At 45.5% G+C, this 19,863-nt stretch overlaps 1 protein-coding gene across 3 annotated transcripts in view; it reads left to right on the plus strand.

The window, feature by feature from the left end:
- The window catches only part of Tshz2 (teashirt zinc finger homeobox 2), a 451,637-nt gene that overhangs the window by 249,263 nt on the left and 182,511 nt on the right, over window positions 1–19,863 (plus strand). The window contains exon 2 of one of the 3 annotated variants that reach the window (XM_042276875.2): window positions 11,469–14,402. In XM_042276875.2, the coding sequence (XP_042132809.2) occupies window positions 11,469–14,402 (2,934 nt within the window). Of the gene's footprint in view, window positions 1–11,468; window positions 16,442–19,863 lie in introns of those variants that run through there. The other 2 variants (XM_042276874.2, XM_042276873.2) reach the window with 2 other exon arrangements.

Here is a 19,863-nt window from a genome sequence, read left to right on the forward strand (position 1 = left end):
CCTGGATTCTGCTGCCTGTGTTACGTAAATTGCCTCATTTGAAAGCTAAACCTAGTTAATTAAGCGCTAAACTCAGTCAGGATTTATTTGGCATAGTTACCAGAGCTGTTAAAACTACCAGTCCCTTCCATTACAACTCTTTGTTTCCTTCTTGTTTTGTAAAAAATATTCAGTCAGATAAGGGTGTTTAAACAAATTCTGAAGAAATGGATTAAGAATAATGCTAGATTAGGGTTTTTTGTTGTTGGTTTTTTTTTTTTTTCTGCCGTAACTTGAGAGAGTAAATACCTACTGAGAAACTTAGCCTCACCAACACTGCTCTTCATAGCTGGATTTCTGTTCCTGTCACTATGACAGGGAGACACGTGTGAGACTGTGCCCCACAGAACCTAAATATCAGGGCTGCTTTCTGTCAGGAAGCAAGCAGCCTGGATTGGGGTGCTCCCTGACACTGAAGACGCCCAGGTATCTGCTAATCATCTTCTTGAGGACTGATGCAAGATGAAAGTCCTGAGAGCCTGAACTCGTTGCTCTCCCCGTCCTTACATTTAATCCCATGTTCAACGAGAGGAATGCAGGGCTGTTTCCAAATGGGTGGGATGGGAAGGGATTCCATTTGGGTGGGCTGCTCACGATGACCACTAGTGAAGAATGCAGCATGAAAAGGAAGGGTGGGAAGGTCTCCTCTCAGAGTCATGCGTGGCAGGATCAAAGAGTCCCCAGGCCAGCACAGCCTTCCCCGTCCTCGGACTTGGCAACACTCCCCAAAGCGCCTGTTCACCTTGGATTTCCGTGACTCGGGAGACAGCAAATACTCCTCACCGAAACACAAGAACCTGCCAGCTCCCTGACAACACCAATTTAGCTTCTGGGAGGCAACGCTGGACTTTCTTCTCTCTTTCTTTCTTCCTTAATGGGAAGTGGTCACAGCCACGAACTTAGCAAAAGATGTGGGTTAAAGTTTGTCCGTTCTTGGCTAATGCAGTTAGACGTTTTCGAGAAAAGGCAACGAGAAGCGATCATTATCCATTATCTGCATGAAATATTTCAGAGAAAGAAGTGGTGTTTGCCAAAAAAGAAGAAGACGAAGAAGAGAAGAGCTGTTTGACTTCAGGCCAGGCAAGGGGGAAACAGGATCACCTTCACATTCTGTAGGATGCTGTGTGAGCGACGTTATTCCAAGTAAACTGGAAAAAGCCAGAAGTACAGATGGTACTGGCTCCCCATCCCTTCTGAAGGTCGTTCTGGACAATAAGCTGGTGTCTCTTTCCTTGGCACAAAAAAAGATAGGCTCCTTCTATTCTTGAAAAGAATGATGGGTGGGTGCATGTGTGTGTGCATTTATACAGCCTTGTGTGGGAGAATGTATAGGAGATAAGTAATGCTATTCCGCCGCAAACAGTTGTTCCAGCTTCAAAGTCAAAGCCTGTGGTTCTCCATTGAATAAGGAAGCATCCATCCTGTTGCAATTTCTCTGCCCCTGTTTTCTTTCACATTTTCTCCCCCAGTTCCTGATTGATGGCCCTCTCCATGTTGAGGATATTCTAAGGATAATGATTTCTAAACTGGAAGCACCAGAAAGCTTCCGAAGTGGCTCCCTTCTCCATGAATATTTTCTCACTCTGCTTTTTTAAATTGTCACTAAGACGCATCCCAATAATAATGCATGCTGGCCTGAAACCTGAGGTAGCAGAATATAAAGTATTTTTTTTTCTCGGAGACCTTCTGCTTCAAGCGTTTGTCACATCTCTCGATGCGGAGCCCGAGGCTCTGAGCAGAGACCTTTTTCTCTTGGATAGCAGGCCGATTTATTTCTTGAGGATTGCAGACATTATCATTATGGGTAACGATCTAATAACTTGCTGCTCTGTATTTGAGCTTCACTTCTACAGAAGTTCCCTGTGCTATCCCACTGGCGCCTTATACAAATGACTTCGTATTAAATAGCAAGCCCCACCCTGGAGAAGGCTCTGTTCGTATTTACACACCAACAAAGCTGCCTCGTAGTGAGTGCAAATGCCATGTGAGTGCCGTCACTTTGGGATAAGATTTCAGGATAACAGAAAATGTAGAAGACGACTGATTTCAGCTATCTGTAGGTCAAGTTGAAGATCAGGATTCTCAGTTCTTATAGTGTCTAGTGTGGGGCTGGGAGATTGGAGGAAGTACTATACCTTGAGTATTTTATATGCTTTCTGGGATGAGATACCCTGGCCACCTTATAAACTACACCCTACTATTATTCCTGTTATTGGTGAAGATGTCATCCCTTTGAAAATATCAACACCGGGCGGTGGTGGCGCACGCCTTTAATCCCAGCACTCGGGAGGCAGAGGCTGGCACATCTCTGTGAGTTTGAGGCCAGCCTGGTCTACAGAGTGAGAATCAGGACAGGCTCCAAAGCTACACAGAGAAACCCTGTCTCGAAAAACGAGAAAAAGAAAAGAAAAGAAAAGAAAAGATCAGCACTTTCCCCAGGATCACGTAAGCAAGACGTGGCAGACCTGAACTACAATCAGCCTGGTCCAAGACTGTGCGCCCTTTCACCTAGTCCTTCCTGGACTAGTCCTTTCCTGGTCCTTCCTGGGCCTGGGATGGGGCCTGGGGCCTCATGCATGCTAAGCATGCTCTACACTGAGCCTCATCCCAGCTCACTTTTTACTTTTTATTCAGAGACAGGTTTCTCTAACTTTCCCGTGCTAGCCTTGAATTCACTCTACAGCTCGTGCTCACCTTGAATGCAAGCTCATTCTGCCTCAGCCTTCCAAACAGTTGTGATTACAGGGCCCGGCTTCATAAGCCTTATGCAAGTGATTCTGTGTCTCTTGCCCAGTGTTCCTTGGCAGTGTCCTCTGGAAGCAAGCATTTATGTGTGAATCATTCAACCTTTCCCAAAGCTGGTTCCCACACATCCTTAAGATCTCTATACTGGTGTGCAGACTGGTATTCTGACTATTTCTCAGCTTAGACATTTACATAGTAGAGTCTTGATCATAGAATGCCCTGGAGATAGTCTGAAATGATCCTCATCCTGCAGGTTTTGAGGCAAGCCTAACAGTCTGTATGTCTACTGATGCTGACACAGGGAACATACTCTGAACTGTGAGAGATCACAGCACATTGGGTCCCTGCTGCTTCTTTGCCCTAAAAAAAATAATAACCTAGAGGCAGGCAGGCTTGGAGTGAGACCGACAGGTAAGGAAACTGGTCAGAAAGTTGGGGAGATGAAACCCAGAGAAGCAGCCCAGGTCTTCCACCTCAGTCTCTCCTGCTCCCCACTCCACATTCAAGGATTGTAAATGAGTGGACCCCAGACAGCCTGGTTTCACCTCTATAGGTGACCAGAACAAAATGCCTAGGGAAGGTAGCTCAGTTGGTAATGAACTTCCCTTGCAAGTGTGAGGACTTGAGTTTGGTGCCCAGAACCCTAGATAGATAGATAGATAGATAGATAGATAGATAGATAGATAGATAAATGATACATAGTTAGATACATAGATAGATAGATAGATAGATAGATAGATAGATAGATAGATAGATAATAGATAGATAGATGATAGATGACACATAGATGATAGATAGATAGATAGATAGATAGATAGATAGATAGATAGATGATAGATAGATAAATGATAGAGTTAGATAGATAGATAGATAGACAGATAGATGATAGATAGATAGATAGATAGATAGATAGATAGATAGATAGATAGACAGATAGATGATAGGTAGATAAATGATACAGAGTTAGATAGATAGATAAATAGATAGATGATAGATAGATGATAAATAGGTAGATAGATGATAGATACATACATACATACATACATACATACATACATACATACATACATAGACAGATAGATGAATAAATACATAGACAAATAAATAAATAAATGAATAGATAGGTAGATAGATAATTAAATAAATAAATAAAAGCCAGGTGTAGTGGTCCACACTTGGAACCTCAGCATCAGAGAGGCAGAGACAGGCTCACTGACTGGCCAGCCTAGGGAAATCAGTAATCCCCAAGCCAATGAGAGATGACGTCTGAGCAATGACACCTGAGGTTGATCACATCTTCATATTCACCGGTGCATACAAATAAAGCCTAGGAACTCTTGGCCGTATGCGAGAGCCTGAGTAGACAGTATGCTTCTCAACATGGCTCAAACTGTACAGCCCCTCAGCGTCTCTCCGTCCAGCCAAATGTCCGCTCCTATTCATCCTTGTGTGTTAGGATTGTTCCTTTTTCCATGTGGCCTACTTTCCCCACTCAGTTACCTGCATTCTTGCAGGGATGTGTGACCTCCCTGTGACCTCTCCCTCCTCATTCTGATGCACTGCATCTGTCAGTAACCCATCTCTCCCCTCTCCTTGGCTTTGGGAAGATCTGCCGGGACAGCAGTCCCTCTGAAACTCACCCAAAGCATCTTGGCTGTGGTAGCAGAGAATAAATATTTTTTTCCAAATGAATAAACAAGGGAAGCATGATGGGCTGGCTAAGGGTCCACTTCCCTGGTGTTAGTCATTTTGGCTAGTGATGAAAATGTGGAGAAAGTCACAATGTACCATGAGAAAACAGGTTCACAGTCTGAAGGCTGGGATGATGGGCCAGGAAGGTACTTTGCATAAATATCCACCCACCCATAACAACACATCCCCCATCTGATAGGCATCCATCATGCGTGTGAGTTGTTGTAATTCACTGATTAGTTTCCAGGAGGGAGGGAGGGAGGGAGGGAGGGAGGGAGGGAGGGAGAGAGAGAGAGAGAGAGAGAGAGAGAGAGAGAGAGAGAGAGAGAGAGAGAGAGAGAGAGAATCAGAAAGTTTCTCATTTGTTTCCGCAAAGGTCTTGCGGTCTCAGGATGAGCCTCGCCAGGACTGCACCACTCTCTCTGCAGTGTCCCTCAAACAAAGAACTATACTTGTTTGGTTCTGAGATTCAGATCGAGGAATGAATAAAACCCCACTTTCCCTTTGAGACAGGTCTCACGATGTAGCCTTGAACTCACAGAGACCCCCCTGTCTCTGCTCCCCAAATGCTGGGATTAAAGGCATATATCACCAAACCTGGGTAAAAGTCACACAAAATAAGACACGGGGCGTCCTGCTCTATGGCTTTCCTCCTTATTCCCTTGAGACGGGGTCTCTCAGTGAACCCAGAGCTAGCCTGGCAACCCCACAGTTCTGCCTCCATTTCCCCACAGCGTTAGGGTGACGGGCACACAAGGCCATGTCTGGCGTTTTACAAGAGTGCTGAGGATTTGAACTCAGGTCTTCACACAACAGGCACTCTTCTCCACTGAGCCATCTCCCCAGTTCCACGAACCCTCCTCTTTCAAGGAGTGTGTCTAAGTCACAATTACATGTACCATTGGGGAGACTCTCTGTGCCTTGAGTGACGGCAGGGTTGCTGAAAATATCCCTGCTTCCGGAGGTGTCTGAACTTGGATAACTCCTCTGGACAGCAGACAGGCTAAGCCCGATCTTCTGGGACCTGGGTTCTGTGTGCATATCATCTGAGGAGGCCGAGAGTCCTGTAGCCCCTAGCTTCCTCTCATCCTGAAAGAAAAAGCAGATGGGCCCCTCCACCCTTCCTCTAGAGGCCCTAGCTCTGGGCTTGGCCACCATCTAAGAGTAGCTCAGATTCCTTGCACACGCGATCCTCTAACTCTCCACTCAGCCTGGCAGCAGGAGTACCACTAATCATGTCTGCACTAACAGTCTGCACACCACACTCACCAAACATGACACAGTGGCCTCACCATGTGTCACCTATCAGCCTACCTACTAGGTACCTGGTGTGGAATTGTCCCACCTCTCATTTAGATCTGCCCCACATACAGAGGACTCTTTATGTGACTTTAAGCTGTCACTTAGTGGGACAGACTGGCAAAATGATCATGCCACAGTCAGGTGTGTTGTTAAATGAGATCCTGGTCAAATCCTGGTTTGTTTTTGAAAATCTGGCTTCCTAAGCTTTACATTTTTCTCTGGTTAAAAACTTTGTTGGAGGTGATCCTGTGCCATTTTAAAAATTGTCAATGTTTTAATCCATGAATTTATTTTTCAAGGAAGCCCTAGAAATGTACTGTAGCAAAGGTCTGATATCTAACATGAGATAACCTGTGAGTTATTTTTGTACATAAACAATTTTTACTGGAGACTTTTAGAACAACCAAAGTAGTCACTTATTTAAAAAGCAGTAGTTCCTTTTTTATTTTTTTAACTTTTAAGATAAGAGAAAATTTCTGAAAACTTAAGGGTTTATTTCTAAATTTACCCACATACTGTTAAAGTAGAAAGAATTCACTAGATGATCCCCCTCATATCTATGGAGCACACACCACTGAACTGCGATGGAGTTTATCTTCATATGTTAGAGGCAAAATTAGCCCACGGCGTCAGACGGCCTGTGTGTGAATCGTTCTTGAAGCAGGCTGTTCACCCTAAGAGTCTAATTGCTCATGTTCTGCAGTCGTGGTGTCTATTCTTAATCTTCATGCTGAAGTCCAAATCCACACGGCACAAAGTTAGCCAACAAGAAAGCTGGTGGCTCCGTTAGCCGGGAACCACGGTTCCTGGTGTGCTCTTGTCTGCCCGAATAAATTCATAAAGGTGGTTGTGACTCACACCTGAGCGATTTGGAAGGGGTGGTCGCTGCTCGAGCGAGAGCCAGCCCTATTGCTGAGTAGCCTGAGGTTGCAGAAAAAATAATGTTCTCACTGTCTGATCTATTCATCCAATCCTTCCTTCATTCAAACATTTGTGGACAAGATGTAATCATGCCGGAGTGGGACTTGCTGAGAAGAGAGGCAGAGTTTGTGAGGTGGATTGTTGGGGCAGATATTTTAATTCCATGTTCAATGGGAGCCCCCAAGCAATCAGTAGACTGGAGAAAAGGACCATTGTTAGTACAGTGCTGTGGGATGTCTAAGACGCGGGCTCTGATTGAATTTACAGAAAGAAGGGAAACTGGCCGGGAAAAATACCTTTTTGAGAAAGGGCCTTGGCCAAAAGCAGAGAGAACGAACTCCTAGGAGGTGAAATCTGTGACTGCAGAGAACCGGTTAGTTGTCAGTTTCATCTTGCTCCTTAGACACACAGGGCAGGGAGGGTGTGGCTACTCAAGGCTAGAGCTGAGAGGCACACAGACACCAGATCCTCCTGGCTCCTAGAGTCAGTCCTAAGAGTTTGCATTTCACTTTAAGTGTACCAAAGCCATTGCCAGAGTTAAAGTGGGAACTTCCTGGCCTGGCTCATTTTGCATAGAATGTGCTAGCAACAGAGCCAGCGAACACCTGTCATTCCAGAACACCAGAAGCTGAGATAAGAGAATTGCAAGTTCAAAGCCAGTCTGGGTTATATACAGAGAATCTGTCTAAAACTGAAGAACGTTCTAGGAGGCTGGGATAAATAGGAGTGAGGAGGCCATCATTCTATCCTAGAGGACGGTAGGGCAGCCCTATCTGAGCAGAGGGAAGCCTGGCAGAGAAACGTTCTCCAAGCCCAGCACTGAGACAAAGAATTAAGAGGGTTGGTTCATTTGCTCACTGTCCTGGGGATGTGAGGTTTCTCATGGCCAGATTCAAACAACAGTAACACGCGAAATTATAAAATTGGTGGAATTAGAAAATTAGTTTGATCTTCAAGCCAAAAATCCACAAAAGGGTTCTACAGAGTGCTACTCTCCCCTCCCCCCACCACCACCTTGGCATAATTGTGATCGTTCCTTTTGCTAAGCAAGTGTTCATAAGAATGCATTTGCCACTCATCTGCTTATAGCCAGATCCACACATGATGCCAACTCATTAAACAATTCACCGATGGCGAGAGAGACAGATCCTCATTATGCACCCCAGTCACCCAAATTCTGGCTGCCTTTCCTTGCTCACCTCCACTGCCGATAGCAAACAAAATCGCTTGGATCAAGTGAACAATTTTAAATGTTTAATATTAAAATGTGGTTTCGAGAAACTCCTTGGAACCCTCAGCCATTGTTAAGACACACTCCCTTTGACAGGTGTGCCGGCACTTTTTTTTTTATGAGGCTTTTCAACGTGTTATTTTATCGGGTGCATGAGATTTAGTCTATTCTGCGGAGGCAAACAGACAAAAAGGGTCTCTCAGCACGAGTTACTCTGCTGTAAAGGTTATAGTAAACATGTCAATGCCTAATTAAGCAGAAAATTTTATCTGTATTGTGGGGGAGGAGTGTGCTGTCTCCGACTTTTCTTCTGGGGAATCCATTTAGAAGGACAAAGTAGATTGTGAGGTTGAATGGGTCCGGGAAGCTCAGCACCAAATGTCAGCAGAAAAAAGGAAAAATGGGAAGAAGCACTACTTCCTGTCCCTTGCTGGAAAATGACTGTATTGGTTGGCAGGTGTGTGTGTATGTGTGTGTGACATATATGTTGTGTGTATATTATATATTATATATATATATATATATATATATTATGTTGTGTGTATTATAGATATTGGTATGTTGTGTGCATTATATGTATTCAAATGGTGTGTGTGTATGTGAGTGTGTATACATGCGTTTCTTTCTCTCTGTGACCACACTACCCATAAGCATGGTGACCATATGTTATAGCCTGGAGCAGTCATGGGCAATATTGTTTACTTGGTGTTTGTCCCAGAGTCATAACACCCATTTCCTTTTCAAAAGTGTCTGTATTTATTTCATAAAGTTTGCCTGGTTTCACCCACAAACGTGAAATTATTTCACCAAGAGTGGTGGCTCATGCCTACATTACCAGCACTGAGGCAGGAGGATTGTGAGAATTCACAGCCAGCTTGGGACTACAAAGAGACACTCCAAAGAAACAGCAACAGCAATGTGGCCTATCTGACGGCTAAAATATACTTGATTTTTGAAGTATCTTCCATGTCTCAGGAAACTTTTCTCTTTTTATTAAGAAATTAAGAACTTTCTCCATGAACATAATAGTGTAACACCTCTTAAAACCTCATAAGTTAGTCGTGGCAGAAGAGAGGAGGATGGTCTGGTCTGATGCAGGCATTCGGTTGTTTCAAGATGCAGTTTTCTTGTAAGAAGTGGCCACTTATTAATGGTTGCTTGGCTGGACTGGGTAGTTTTCCTTTCCTCCAATCAATTTTTGGCACTAGAGACCAGCAACACCAATTTAATGAAAAATCTGCTTGTCAGCTTGCTGGGGAAGCAAAAAAACACCTCACCAATAACAATAAAACAACAAACACAACCATAAAACTTGTGGCCAGACTGAACTTTTACATTTTATCTTGTTTTATGGACTCCTGCCCTCAAAGCCATGGGCCCTTGTCTCAGCCTTTCCACAATCCTCTCTAGCTGTTAGAGATCGACCAAATTTCACTGCTGCCCTGGGAAGATTTTCTTACTCATTAAGTTGTCGGTAGAAAGAAAGGGGAGCGTCCTGCACAAGACAATGAATGCTTTCAGCAGACAGGAATGAGTTTTGTGGGGACCCTCAGGATCTGCAATGTTCTTTACATTTAAGCCTCAGTTTCCAGAACTACCTAAAAATAAATAAATAATAGTACTTACTGTGTGTGGATATTAGATAAAAAACGAAAGGACGTGCTTGGAGGCTGGAAAGATGGCTCGGTGGTGACTGCGTAAGCGTGAGGACCAGTGTTTGGAGAAGCAGCACAACATACGAGCCAGGCAGACCTGACAGCCTGCCCGTCATCCCAGCACTCAGGAGGCAGATACAGGGGAACCACAGAGAAAGCTGGTGACAGGAACCAGCTGAACGAGCCAGCTCTAGGCTCGTGTGTGAGACCCTGCCTCAGTACATAAGGAGGAGAGGTTCTGAGGAGGACAGCAGCATCAATCTCGAACCTCCACACAGAGCTGCACACATGCCCACACACATGAGAACATGTATGCACACATCAAAATGCATTTGCAGTGATTTACTTGGGTGCTGGGGGAGAATAATTTCTCAATTAAAATTCTTCATCTTCACCAATAGCAACAGCTTTGATAGCCCTGACTACGGCTTCCTTCTTCCTGACCCCCTTGTCTTTGAACTCTCTCTGCTGGCCATGAGTGCAGGGACACCTCCCTTCCAAGCTTTAGTTCTGGTGGAGGAAAGAACAGAAGCTGGGCTAGGGCTTTTGTTTTGTTTTTTTCCCTGCCATCAAGAGGGAGAGCGATGTTTGTGAGGAAAACATTACATTAAGATCATGCTAACCTTGCGGATTTGAAGCTGGGTCTCTTTTGCATGGGGACATCTTTGGTTGCATTTTACCCACATGACTCTAAAAGGCCAGGTGGAGAAAATGAACCCACGGGCATAAACAGTCACATTCCCCATCGGCACTGATGGATATTTGTCCATTAATTCTCCTTTGCGCCCGCTCTCTCATGCCTTCATTTTCCCTATGCAATTACTGGCCCTCGGTCCTTTCAGAGAAGGGAAAGCATGCATTCCCCAATAGCATTTTGCATCCACAAATCAACTATATAATTGGCATCTCATGACGGGTACCCACAAATCACGGTGCGTTTGAAATTACAGGAACAAGATCGAGAGAGTATTTTTAGCCGTGTCTGGAAAGGTCTTCATAAACCCGCGTGAGAATAATAGACTAGCCCCCAAATCTCGCATTCTAACACCATCCCCATTATTTTAAAATCATTGTATTTGCTGAGCTTACATAATTTTTCAGCCTTTGGTGGGGGATTGTATTTGCATACTCCGTGGTCTCTCTCCCAGCAACTCTCTATAAATAAAAAATGTTACAACAGAAAGACTCAGGCCATCAAAGGTACAATGGCTATGCCTCCAGGTTCCTATTTAGATACCTCTATAGCAATACTCCCAAGTGTCTTGGGACACTTTGCCATTGATGTGCTAAGGGCCAAGCTAACTTTCTGATGAGCCAACATTCTCCTGTACTGTGATGCTAATAGGATTTGTGTTTCAGTCTAGATTTCCTGAAAGCCATACAAATGAATTTAGCCACTGCCTCATTGTAGGAATATCAGAATGATATTTGATCCCTAAATTGTTAACTTGTGATCGTCATCACTCATAGAGACTTATGTCTTTGCCTAGTTAAAATGAAACAGCCAATGGATGGCACGACAAACATCATTTGGGACCCGGTGATGTACTCAGTTTTCATAGTGCTCACCTAGCATGCTTAAAAACTGGCTTCCATCCACAGCACCATTTAACTGAATGCTTGTAATCCCAATACTGGGGAGTTAGAGGCAAGAGGATCAAAAGTTCATGTCCCGCAACATAGCAAATTTGAGGCCAGCCTGGGCTACATGAGACCCTGCCCCCAAATAAAAATACATCATCTGTCTTTTCTCCTGTCTCTGTTGCTTGCAGTTGGTAAAAGCATAGATTAAATTGTTCTTCAGTTCAGCCTGGGGAAGCAGCGACTTGGGGATGGACTGTGTGAGCCATTATGTTGAGTCCATCTCTCTGTATCTCTTGCAGGCTATGCCCAGGAGGAAGTGCTGAAGGAAGAGGAGGAAATAAAGGAGGAAGAGGAGGAGGAGGAAGACAGTGGTTCGGTGGCTCACCAACCGGGCAGCAACGACGCTGGCACAGATGAGGAACTAGAAACAGTCCCGGAGCAGAAAGGCTACTTCAGCTGCCAGAACTCTCCAGGGAGCCACCTGTCCAATCAGGACGCAGAAAACGAATCTCTCCTGAGCGATGCCAGCGACCAGGTGTCCGACATCAAGAGCGTCTGTGGCCGAGATGCCTCGGACAAGAAAGCAAATGCTCACCCCAAGCTTCCAAGCGAACCCCATAACTGCATGGATAAAATGACAGCCGTCTATGCCAACATCCTGTCAGATTCCTACTGGTCAGGCCTGGGCCTCGGCTTCAAATTATCCAACAGCGAGAGACGGAATTGTGACACCCGCAACAGCAGCAACAAGAATGATTTTGATTGGCACCAGGACGCCCTGTCCAAAAGCCTCCAGCAGAACTTGCCCTCCCGGTCCGTCTCGAAGCCCAGCCTATTCAGCTCGGTGCAGCTGTACCGGCAGAGCAGTAAGATGTGTGGTTCGGTGTTCACCGGGGCCAGCAGGTTCCGCTGCAGGCAGTGCAGTGCAGCCTACGACACCCTGGTGGAGCTGACCGTGCACATGAATGAGACGGGCCACTATCAAGACGACAACCGCAAAAAAGATAAGCTCAGACCCACAAACTACTCAAAGCCCCGGAAAAGGGCCTTCCAAGACATGGACAAAGAGGATGCTCAAAAGGTCCTGAAATGTATGTTTTGCGGCGACTCCTTCGATTCCCTGCAAGATTTGAGCGTCCACATGATAAAGACAAAACATTACCAAAAAGTGCCTTTGAAGGAACCCGTACCAACCATTTCCTCTAAAATGGTCACACCAGCCAAGAAGCGTGTTTTCGATGTCAACAGGCCTTGCTCCCCGGACTCCACCACAGGGTCACTTGCAGATTCATTTTCTTCCCAGAAAAATGCCAACCTGCAGCTGCCCTCCAACAGCCGCTATGGCTACCAAAACGGAGCCAGCTACACCTGGCAGTTCGAGGCCTGCAAGTCCCAGATCTTAAAGTGCATGGAGTGTGGCAGTTCTCATGATACCTTGCAGCAACTCACCACCCACATGATGGTCACAGGTCACTTTCTCAAAGTCACCAGCTCTGCCTCCAAGAAAGGGAAGCAGCTGGTGTTGGACCCGCTGGCTGTGGAGAAAATGCAGTCTCTGTCTGAGACTCCAAGCAGTGATTCTCTGGCCCCTAAGCCATCAAGTAACTCTGCCTCTGACTGTACAGCCTCTACCACTGAGTCAAAGAAAGAGAGCAAGAAGGAGAAGGCAGAGGAGAGCAATGAAGAAGACCAAGGCATGAAAAGCGAGGAATATGAAGACCCTCTACAGAAACCTCTCGACCCTACCATAAAATACCAGTATCTGAGAGAGGAGGACTTGGAAGATGGCTCAAAGGGTGGTGGGGACATTTTAAAGTCACTGGAAAACACAGTAACCACAGCCATCAACAAGGCCCAAAATGGTGCTCCCAGCTGGAGCGCATACCCAAGTATCCATGCAGCCTACCAGCTGTCAGAGGGTGCCAAGCCACCCATGGCCATGGGCTCCCAGATACTGCAAATCAGACCCAACCTCGCCAACAAGCTGAGGCCGATTGCCCCCAAGTGGAAAGTCATGCCGCTTGGCCCTGTGCCCACAAACCTGGCCCTGTACACTCAAGTTAAGAAGGAGACGGAAGATAGAGATGAAGTGGTGAAGGAGTGTGGGAAGGAAAGTCCCCGCGAAGAGGCGACATCTTTCAGCCAGTCTGAGGGCGAGCCTTTCTCCAAAATTGAACCACCTGCAGAATCCAGAAAGGCGGAGCCCTGTCCACTGAAGGAGGAAGAGAAACTGCTCAAGGAGAAACCAGAGCCGTTAGAACCAGTGTCCTCTATGAGCAATGGATGTGCACCGGCTAACCACAGCCCAGCCCTGCCTTGCATCAACCCACTCAGCGCCCTGCAGTCGGTCCTGAACAACCACCTGGGCAAAGCTACGGAGCCCTTGCGCTCACCTTCCTGCTCCAGCCCCAACTCAAGCACAATCTCCATGTTCCATAAGTCCAGTCTCAGCGTGGTGGACAAGCCGGTCATAAGCCCCACCTCCACTAGGCCGGCCAGTGTGTCCCGACACTACTTGTTTGAGAACAGTGACCAGCCCATTGACCTGACCAAGTCCAAAAGCAAGAGAGCCGAGTCCTCGCAAGCACAATCCTGCACGTCCCCACCTCAGAAGCATGCTCTGTGTGACATTGCCGATATGGTCAAGGTGCTCCCCAAAGCCACCACCCCAAAGCCAGCTGCTTCCTCGAGGGTCCCGCCTATGAAGCTGGAAATGGATGTCAGGCGCTTTGAGGATGTTTCCGGCGAAGTCTCAACTTTGCACAAAAGAAAAGGCAGGCAGTCCAACTGGAACCCCCAGCACCTTCTCATCCTGCAAGCTCAGTTTGCCTCGAGCCTCTTCCAGACATCAGAGGGCAAATATCTGCTTTCTGACCTGGGCCCACAAGAGCGGATGCAAATCTCGAAGTTCACAGGACTCTCGATGACCACAATCAGCCACTGGCTGGCCAATGTCAAGTACCAACTTAGGAAAACAGGTGGGACAAAATTCCTGAAAAACATGGACAAAGGGCACCCCATCTTTTACTGCAGTGACTGTGCGTCCCAGTTCAGAACCCCTTCTACTTACATCAGCCACTTAGAGTCTCACCTGGGCTTCCAAATGAAGGACATGACCCGGATGGCAGCTGACCAGCCAAGCAAGGCGGAGCAGGAGATCTCCCGGGTGTCGTCGGCTCAGAGGTCTCCGGAAACAATAGCTGGAGAAGAGGACACAGACTCTAAATTCAAGTGTAAGTTGTGCAGTCGGACATTTGTGAGCAAACACGCGGTAAAACTCCACCTAAGCAAAACGCACAGCAAGTCACCCGAACACCACTCTCAGTTTGTAACAGACGTGGACGAAGAATAGTTCTGCAGGTATGGGTTTGCTCCCAGGTGATGGTGGCCATGGCCTTGTGAGGAGCAGGTTCAAAGGAGATGGTTCTGCTTAGAGGCAGAGGGTGTCTCCCGAGGCCACGCTGCTGGCGTGAACTTAACTTTTACAAAAGACAGAACATGATGTCCCAGCCACTCCCCCATGTCCTTCAGGTTAGTAAGGAAGTAGGATACAGTGCATCTAAGACAGGTGAGGCTCACGTTTGCTTATTGAGCCCCAGAACACACAGTTCCCCTAGTGACCTAAGGCCTGACCTCCAAGAGGACTAGATTGCATTTTGCCATCTGCCTTCCCACAGCAATGCTGACATAGAGTGGGGAAGAGGTGAGCACCAGAGTGAAGATGGAGGATCACTAGGGCCCATCATATACAGAGATAGCGTAATCAGTTCACGAATGGTCCAATGTTATCTTTATGGTCCTTGCAATGAATGCATTCTGTGGCTGACTTTTATCAATGGCTACCTTTCCGCATTCCCTGTTTCTTTCCTACATTCATTTTCCTACAGAAGAGCAGGTACCCCTTAAGGGGAAGAGTTGAGATGCACTGTTCTCTGTGCAACAGGGAGATGAGAATGGAGGAGGCTTTTGTTCCAGTTTTCATTAGGGTAAACTCGATATCGAGTCCACTATGAACAAAGACAGATGCAAGGCATCCCTGAGAGTTTATTTTGCATATAGAAATGGATGCCTTGCAACCCGCATGTGGTCAAGTGCGTAGGGTCCATCCCACAGCTTCAAGGTATTTTTTATTGAGCTGGGGGTGCAGTTAGGTAGCAAAGCACTGGCCAGGCATGCAAAAGGTCCTGGCTTCAAGCTCCAGTACCGGAAGGAGAAAAGAAAAGAATTTGTACCATGTATCATAGAAGTTCAAGCCTTGTATAGTTACCAGTACCCAGGTTTTTACATCACCTCCAGGAGAAAGGACGGAGACCAAAGGCGAATGCCTTAGCAGATTAGTCACACAGGCTGTGTTCAAATGTTGAGCATAAGCAAGGCTGGATGTCGACAAACCTCTCATAGGATTCCTCTGCTTCCTTTTCTCTCCCCTCCAGCATGACACCCCCATACTCTAGGGACCCCAACACATATTTAGATTGACCTCTGCCTGGGGCTACACCCCAACACAAGGACCCAACATAAACTAAAGCTTCTGCATTTCCCCCCTCCCCGCCCCAGCTTATGTCCCACAGCATTATGTATTTGCTCTTAATTAATTCATGACAAAGTATGGAAAGCTGGTATTCGCTTCTCATATGAGCCCTCACCACCCCCTATTCTCAAAGCATTTACTTTACACAGGAGACTTTCAGGTCAAGCTCTACAGGTGTGAACGGCAGGGGAGTTCCCGGTAGAGAAGGGTTCTTCTATGGCATGGCTCAGAGTGCACCTCACAGAGGCAGAGAGGTTCAGAGTATGAGGATGGTCAAGAGGAAAGAAAAGGGAAGGAAATACACGCTTGACTTGACACTCCAGCCTCTGGGTGGGAATCCATGCTTCTGATTTGGGTGGGCTCCAGCGAAGACCACCCGTGTTGTCTGCATGCTTTTATCATGACAATTAAATGTGCCGGGCAGATTCATCTCCGGCTTTCCAAGCATGACTGTACATCTTACCTTATTGAATGGAAAACTATTTCGCATCTGTTGAACCCACACGTGAGCTTGGGGTTCCGCCACATGCTATTTATTTGCCATATCACATTTTAAATTTTTATGTAATTAGCCATTATGCTCTTCTGGTCCTTGAAAAAAAAAAAAGGTGGACTACCTAAAGTACCTAGAGACGAGAAGTATGTTTCAAATCTAATAATTGTGGGTCCAAACCACAGGGAAGAGAACAAATAGGCCATGTTTATTTTGTGCTATAATAAAGACCAATTTTCCACCTGTTAGGTCTGTAATCATTTTTTAACTGCGATATGTTAATAAGGAGAAGGGAGGGAAAGGAAGGCTTCAGTCACCCTGAGTCGGAATCTGAAGCGTCCACTATTTGTTCTAGAGAAGTGAAAATCAGCCCATAATTGGGGGAATATGCAAAGGCTACTTGTAAATCCAAAAACCACATGGGTAAGATCGCGATTTTTTTTCATCTGTCCATATTTGTACAGAATAAATGCTTCTAATTTATGACAGTGTTATCATTATATAGAATAGCAAGGCTCTGTCTTTGCGCATTCACGGCCTTGCTGGGATGTCAGACGGAGTTGGGTTACATCAGAGGTCTGGAGTCATCCCACCCAAGGAGAGTGTCCTGTGGGTTGAAGAGAGACTGTGGGTGCTGGGTGTGTTTGTGTTTAGAGGGAAACTATGCCAGTCTGCTTAAACGGTTGCCCCCATGTGGAACAAGGGGGTATCTCGAAGCCTGGCTCCTCTAGGAAAGAGCACTCAACCAGAGTCGTTAACGAAGGTCCTGCCCACTTCTTAGAGCTAATGCATAGGATGGTTTGTTTTTGTTGTGTTTTTTTAAATTTTATATACTTTATTATAAAAGAAAAAACTTGATGGTTTTACATGGTCACAGGATTCTACTGTCATCTGGAATTCTAATCTTAGCTGATAGGGAGGATGATGCAATGTGTGAAAAATGACACGTATTTTAGAAAAACATCAGGATATGATGGGATATTCAAGAGTTTACCATATTGATGTGTTTCTAAATGACATGAATTCTGACCTGAATTTTCTCTCCTTTCCTGTGCCTTCCTTGAATCCTGTGAACACCCTGCCAAGTAGCAAAGCCAAATTTTCACTTAAAATTCCTTCGAAAGCATTAAATGGGCATCCCCTCTTTTAGGACATAACTGATCTAAAACAATTTCAGCATGTATTTGTATATACCTTTAAAAGTCTCTTGCTCTTCACTAGAATTAAACAGAGAGTAAATCATTGAGTCTCAAATGCATAAGGACTTCAAATTATAGTCATTACCACGTAATATAGTGTACGCATTTAACAGCACACCTAACCTTGAGATTGCTGGCAGAAATGTATTCTAGTCCAACAAGCTACCTGACACTTCTGTTATGGATGGCTTGATGAAAATGTATGTTCAGGGTGAAATGCATGGAAGGCTGCCAGATAAGATAAAGGATGGACGTCTAATCCAGTTGAACTTGCCCTTCAGATAAACCACAGAGTCTTAGTATAGCTGTGTCCCAAATATCATGTGGACTATAGTTTTATTTTCAAAAAGGAGTCATTGTTTGCATGAGAGTAATTTTTAACATGGAAACCTGTATTTCTGTCATTATTAATCATGTAGATTACATGCCAATCTACAAAGAGCCCAACAGGCTGGAGTCATTAAAGCCTAAATAAGAGGTACCCACCATTTCTCTGTCCATTAAAGAAAGTCCCTTCTTTCCATTCCTCCTCCCTCCCTCTGGTCCTTCCACCCCTCAGCAAATATTGGTTGTGTTTTAGCATGCACCACGTTCTATCTAGTGATAGGGCATAGCAGTGAGCCAGCAGGAACACTGATTATAATAGTAAACTGCCAGAATTTGCGGCAATTGCTTCACAAGCATCCCTTCATGCTATTCTCACAAACAGTCCTATAAAGTATGGGTTGATTCAAAGAAATAATGCCATAGACACAGTACTACATTTCCCAAGGTCCCACTACCTCTGAACTTCATTTATGCATTAGCTCACATCAAGAAGTTTACCACGGCAAACATGGTAGTATCCCAGGAAATAATATAACGGCCAAAACGAGAGTCTGCCATGGAGGCCAGTGGCAAATATGTAGATAGCAACTCAGGGGGAGTTGCTGAATGGAGATCACAAGAGGAACTCTTTCCCTGTCCCGGGGAAACAAAGATGCGAGCACTCATTCTGGGGAGTATTTGGATGCTCAGGTCATCCACCCTAGCTTCCAACTTCTTATCATCCATGTGAACCCCATTTTATTTGTAAAATGGGGGCATCATAGACTGCACATAGGAAGGAGTTGGGAATTATAGAAATGCATGTGATTACCTTGCAGAATGCCTGGTATCCAACCAGTCCACAAAAGTAAGCCCTGGAGAATCGGCACAGCCCTCCTATGTCCTGCAGCCTCTCTGGAAGCACCTGGAATCTACAGTCCTCTCAGATGACTGATTCATATCCAGACAGTTGTTCCCCTTGCAAACCTCAGCCTTTGAGTGTGGTAGCAACAGCAGAACTATCATTGATTGGCCTCTTCCTATGAGTCAGGAATGGTTACACTCAGCATCCTCATTTTGAAGGAAGGACATCCTCAGCGAATAGGTTTCCATCATCCTTCCATTCACACACAGTCAGCAAAGGTAGGCGTCCCAACCTCAAGCACCACGTGTCTATCGACTGTTCATCTATATTCCACTCTTGGTCTCCTGCTTCTTGCCTGAGTTGAGGGTCCACTGTATGACTGACAGACAATGCATAGAAAAGGTTTGTGGGTAAGAGTTGTGCCAAAAACAAGGGTCCCCCAGGACTCCTAGGGACCTCAGGCTATAAAGGAATCACAATTCTGATGGCCTAATGACACGATGCAGTACAAGAAATGTGCCCTTCGGCAATTCCGCTACCCCATGGACATCACAGAGTGAGGACAGACAGCCATGGTGTCCCTGAGTACCTGGATCTCAGGAACCACCATAATACATGGAGCCAGATGTTAACAAAAACAGAAATATCACACAGAAATATGGGGACCGAGGGATGACCTGTGGTGTGAAGCGGGCACCCTCCTTCCTGCCATTCTAATTCCCCCATTTAGTGTGATTCACATTTCTATAAAGTATCTAACAAGACATCACCCAGACCCACGTGGACATATGCATACACTATCTTGACTCTCAGGAATTCATCTTAGGCGAACAAAATAAGATGAGATCAAGTGTGTTCAGGGTGGTATGGCCACAGGTAGAGACAAAATGAGAAACAAGGAAGCAGGGTCATGTGGGAGGCTCTGGCCCTTCTCACATAACAAGAACCGAGCAGAATCTTCTCTAATTTTTTTTCACTTCATCTGAGCGATCTGCCTTACCTCCCTGGGCACGTCGCCCCATCACACTTTCCCCTCATTTGGACTTCTGAGCGCTCGGTCTTGACGTGTGTAATTCGCTGCTTTAATATAGATCAACATTGTTTTTAATTTACCCCAGTCTGCCATCACTATCATCTTTTCATTTAACCAGACGTGATTCTGGGTTTTTTTTTTTTTCCTTTTGCTAAATTGAAACTCCATGAGCGACAGGGAGTGCAATGTTTTAATTAGCTCATATTTTTTATATGGATTTATGTCTTTAAAATACATTTGTGTAATTCTTCAGCTAAATTAAAAACG

The sequence above is a fragment of the Peromyscus maniculatus genome, chromosome 4 (genome assembly GCF_049852395.1).
Source record: "Peromyscus maniculatus bairdii isolate BWxNUB_F1_BW_parent chromosome 4, HU_Pman_BW_mat_3.1, whole genome shotgun sequence".
NCBI classification, from domain to species: domain Eukaryota; kingdom Metazoa; phylum Chordata; class Mammalia; order Rodentia; family Cricetidae; genus Peromyscus; species Peromyscus maniculatus.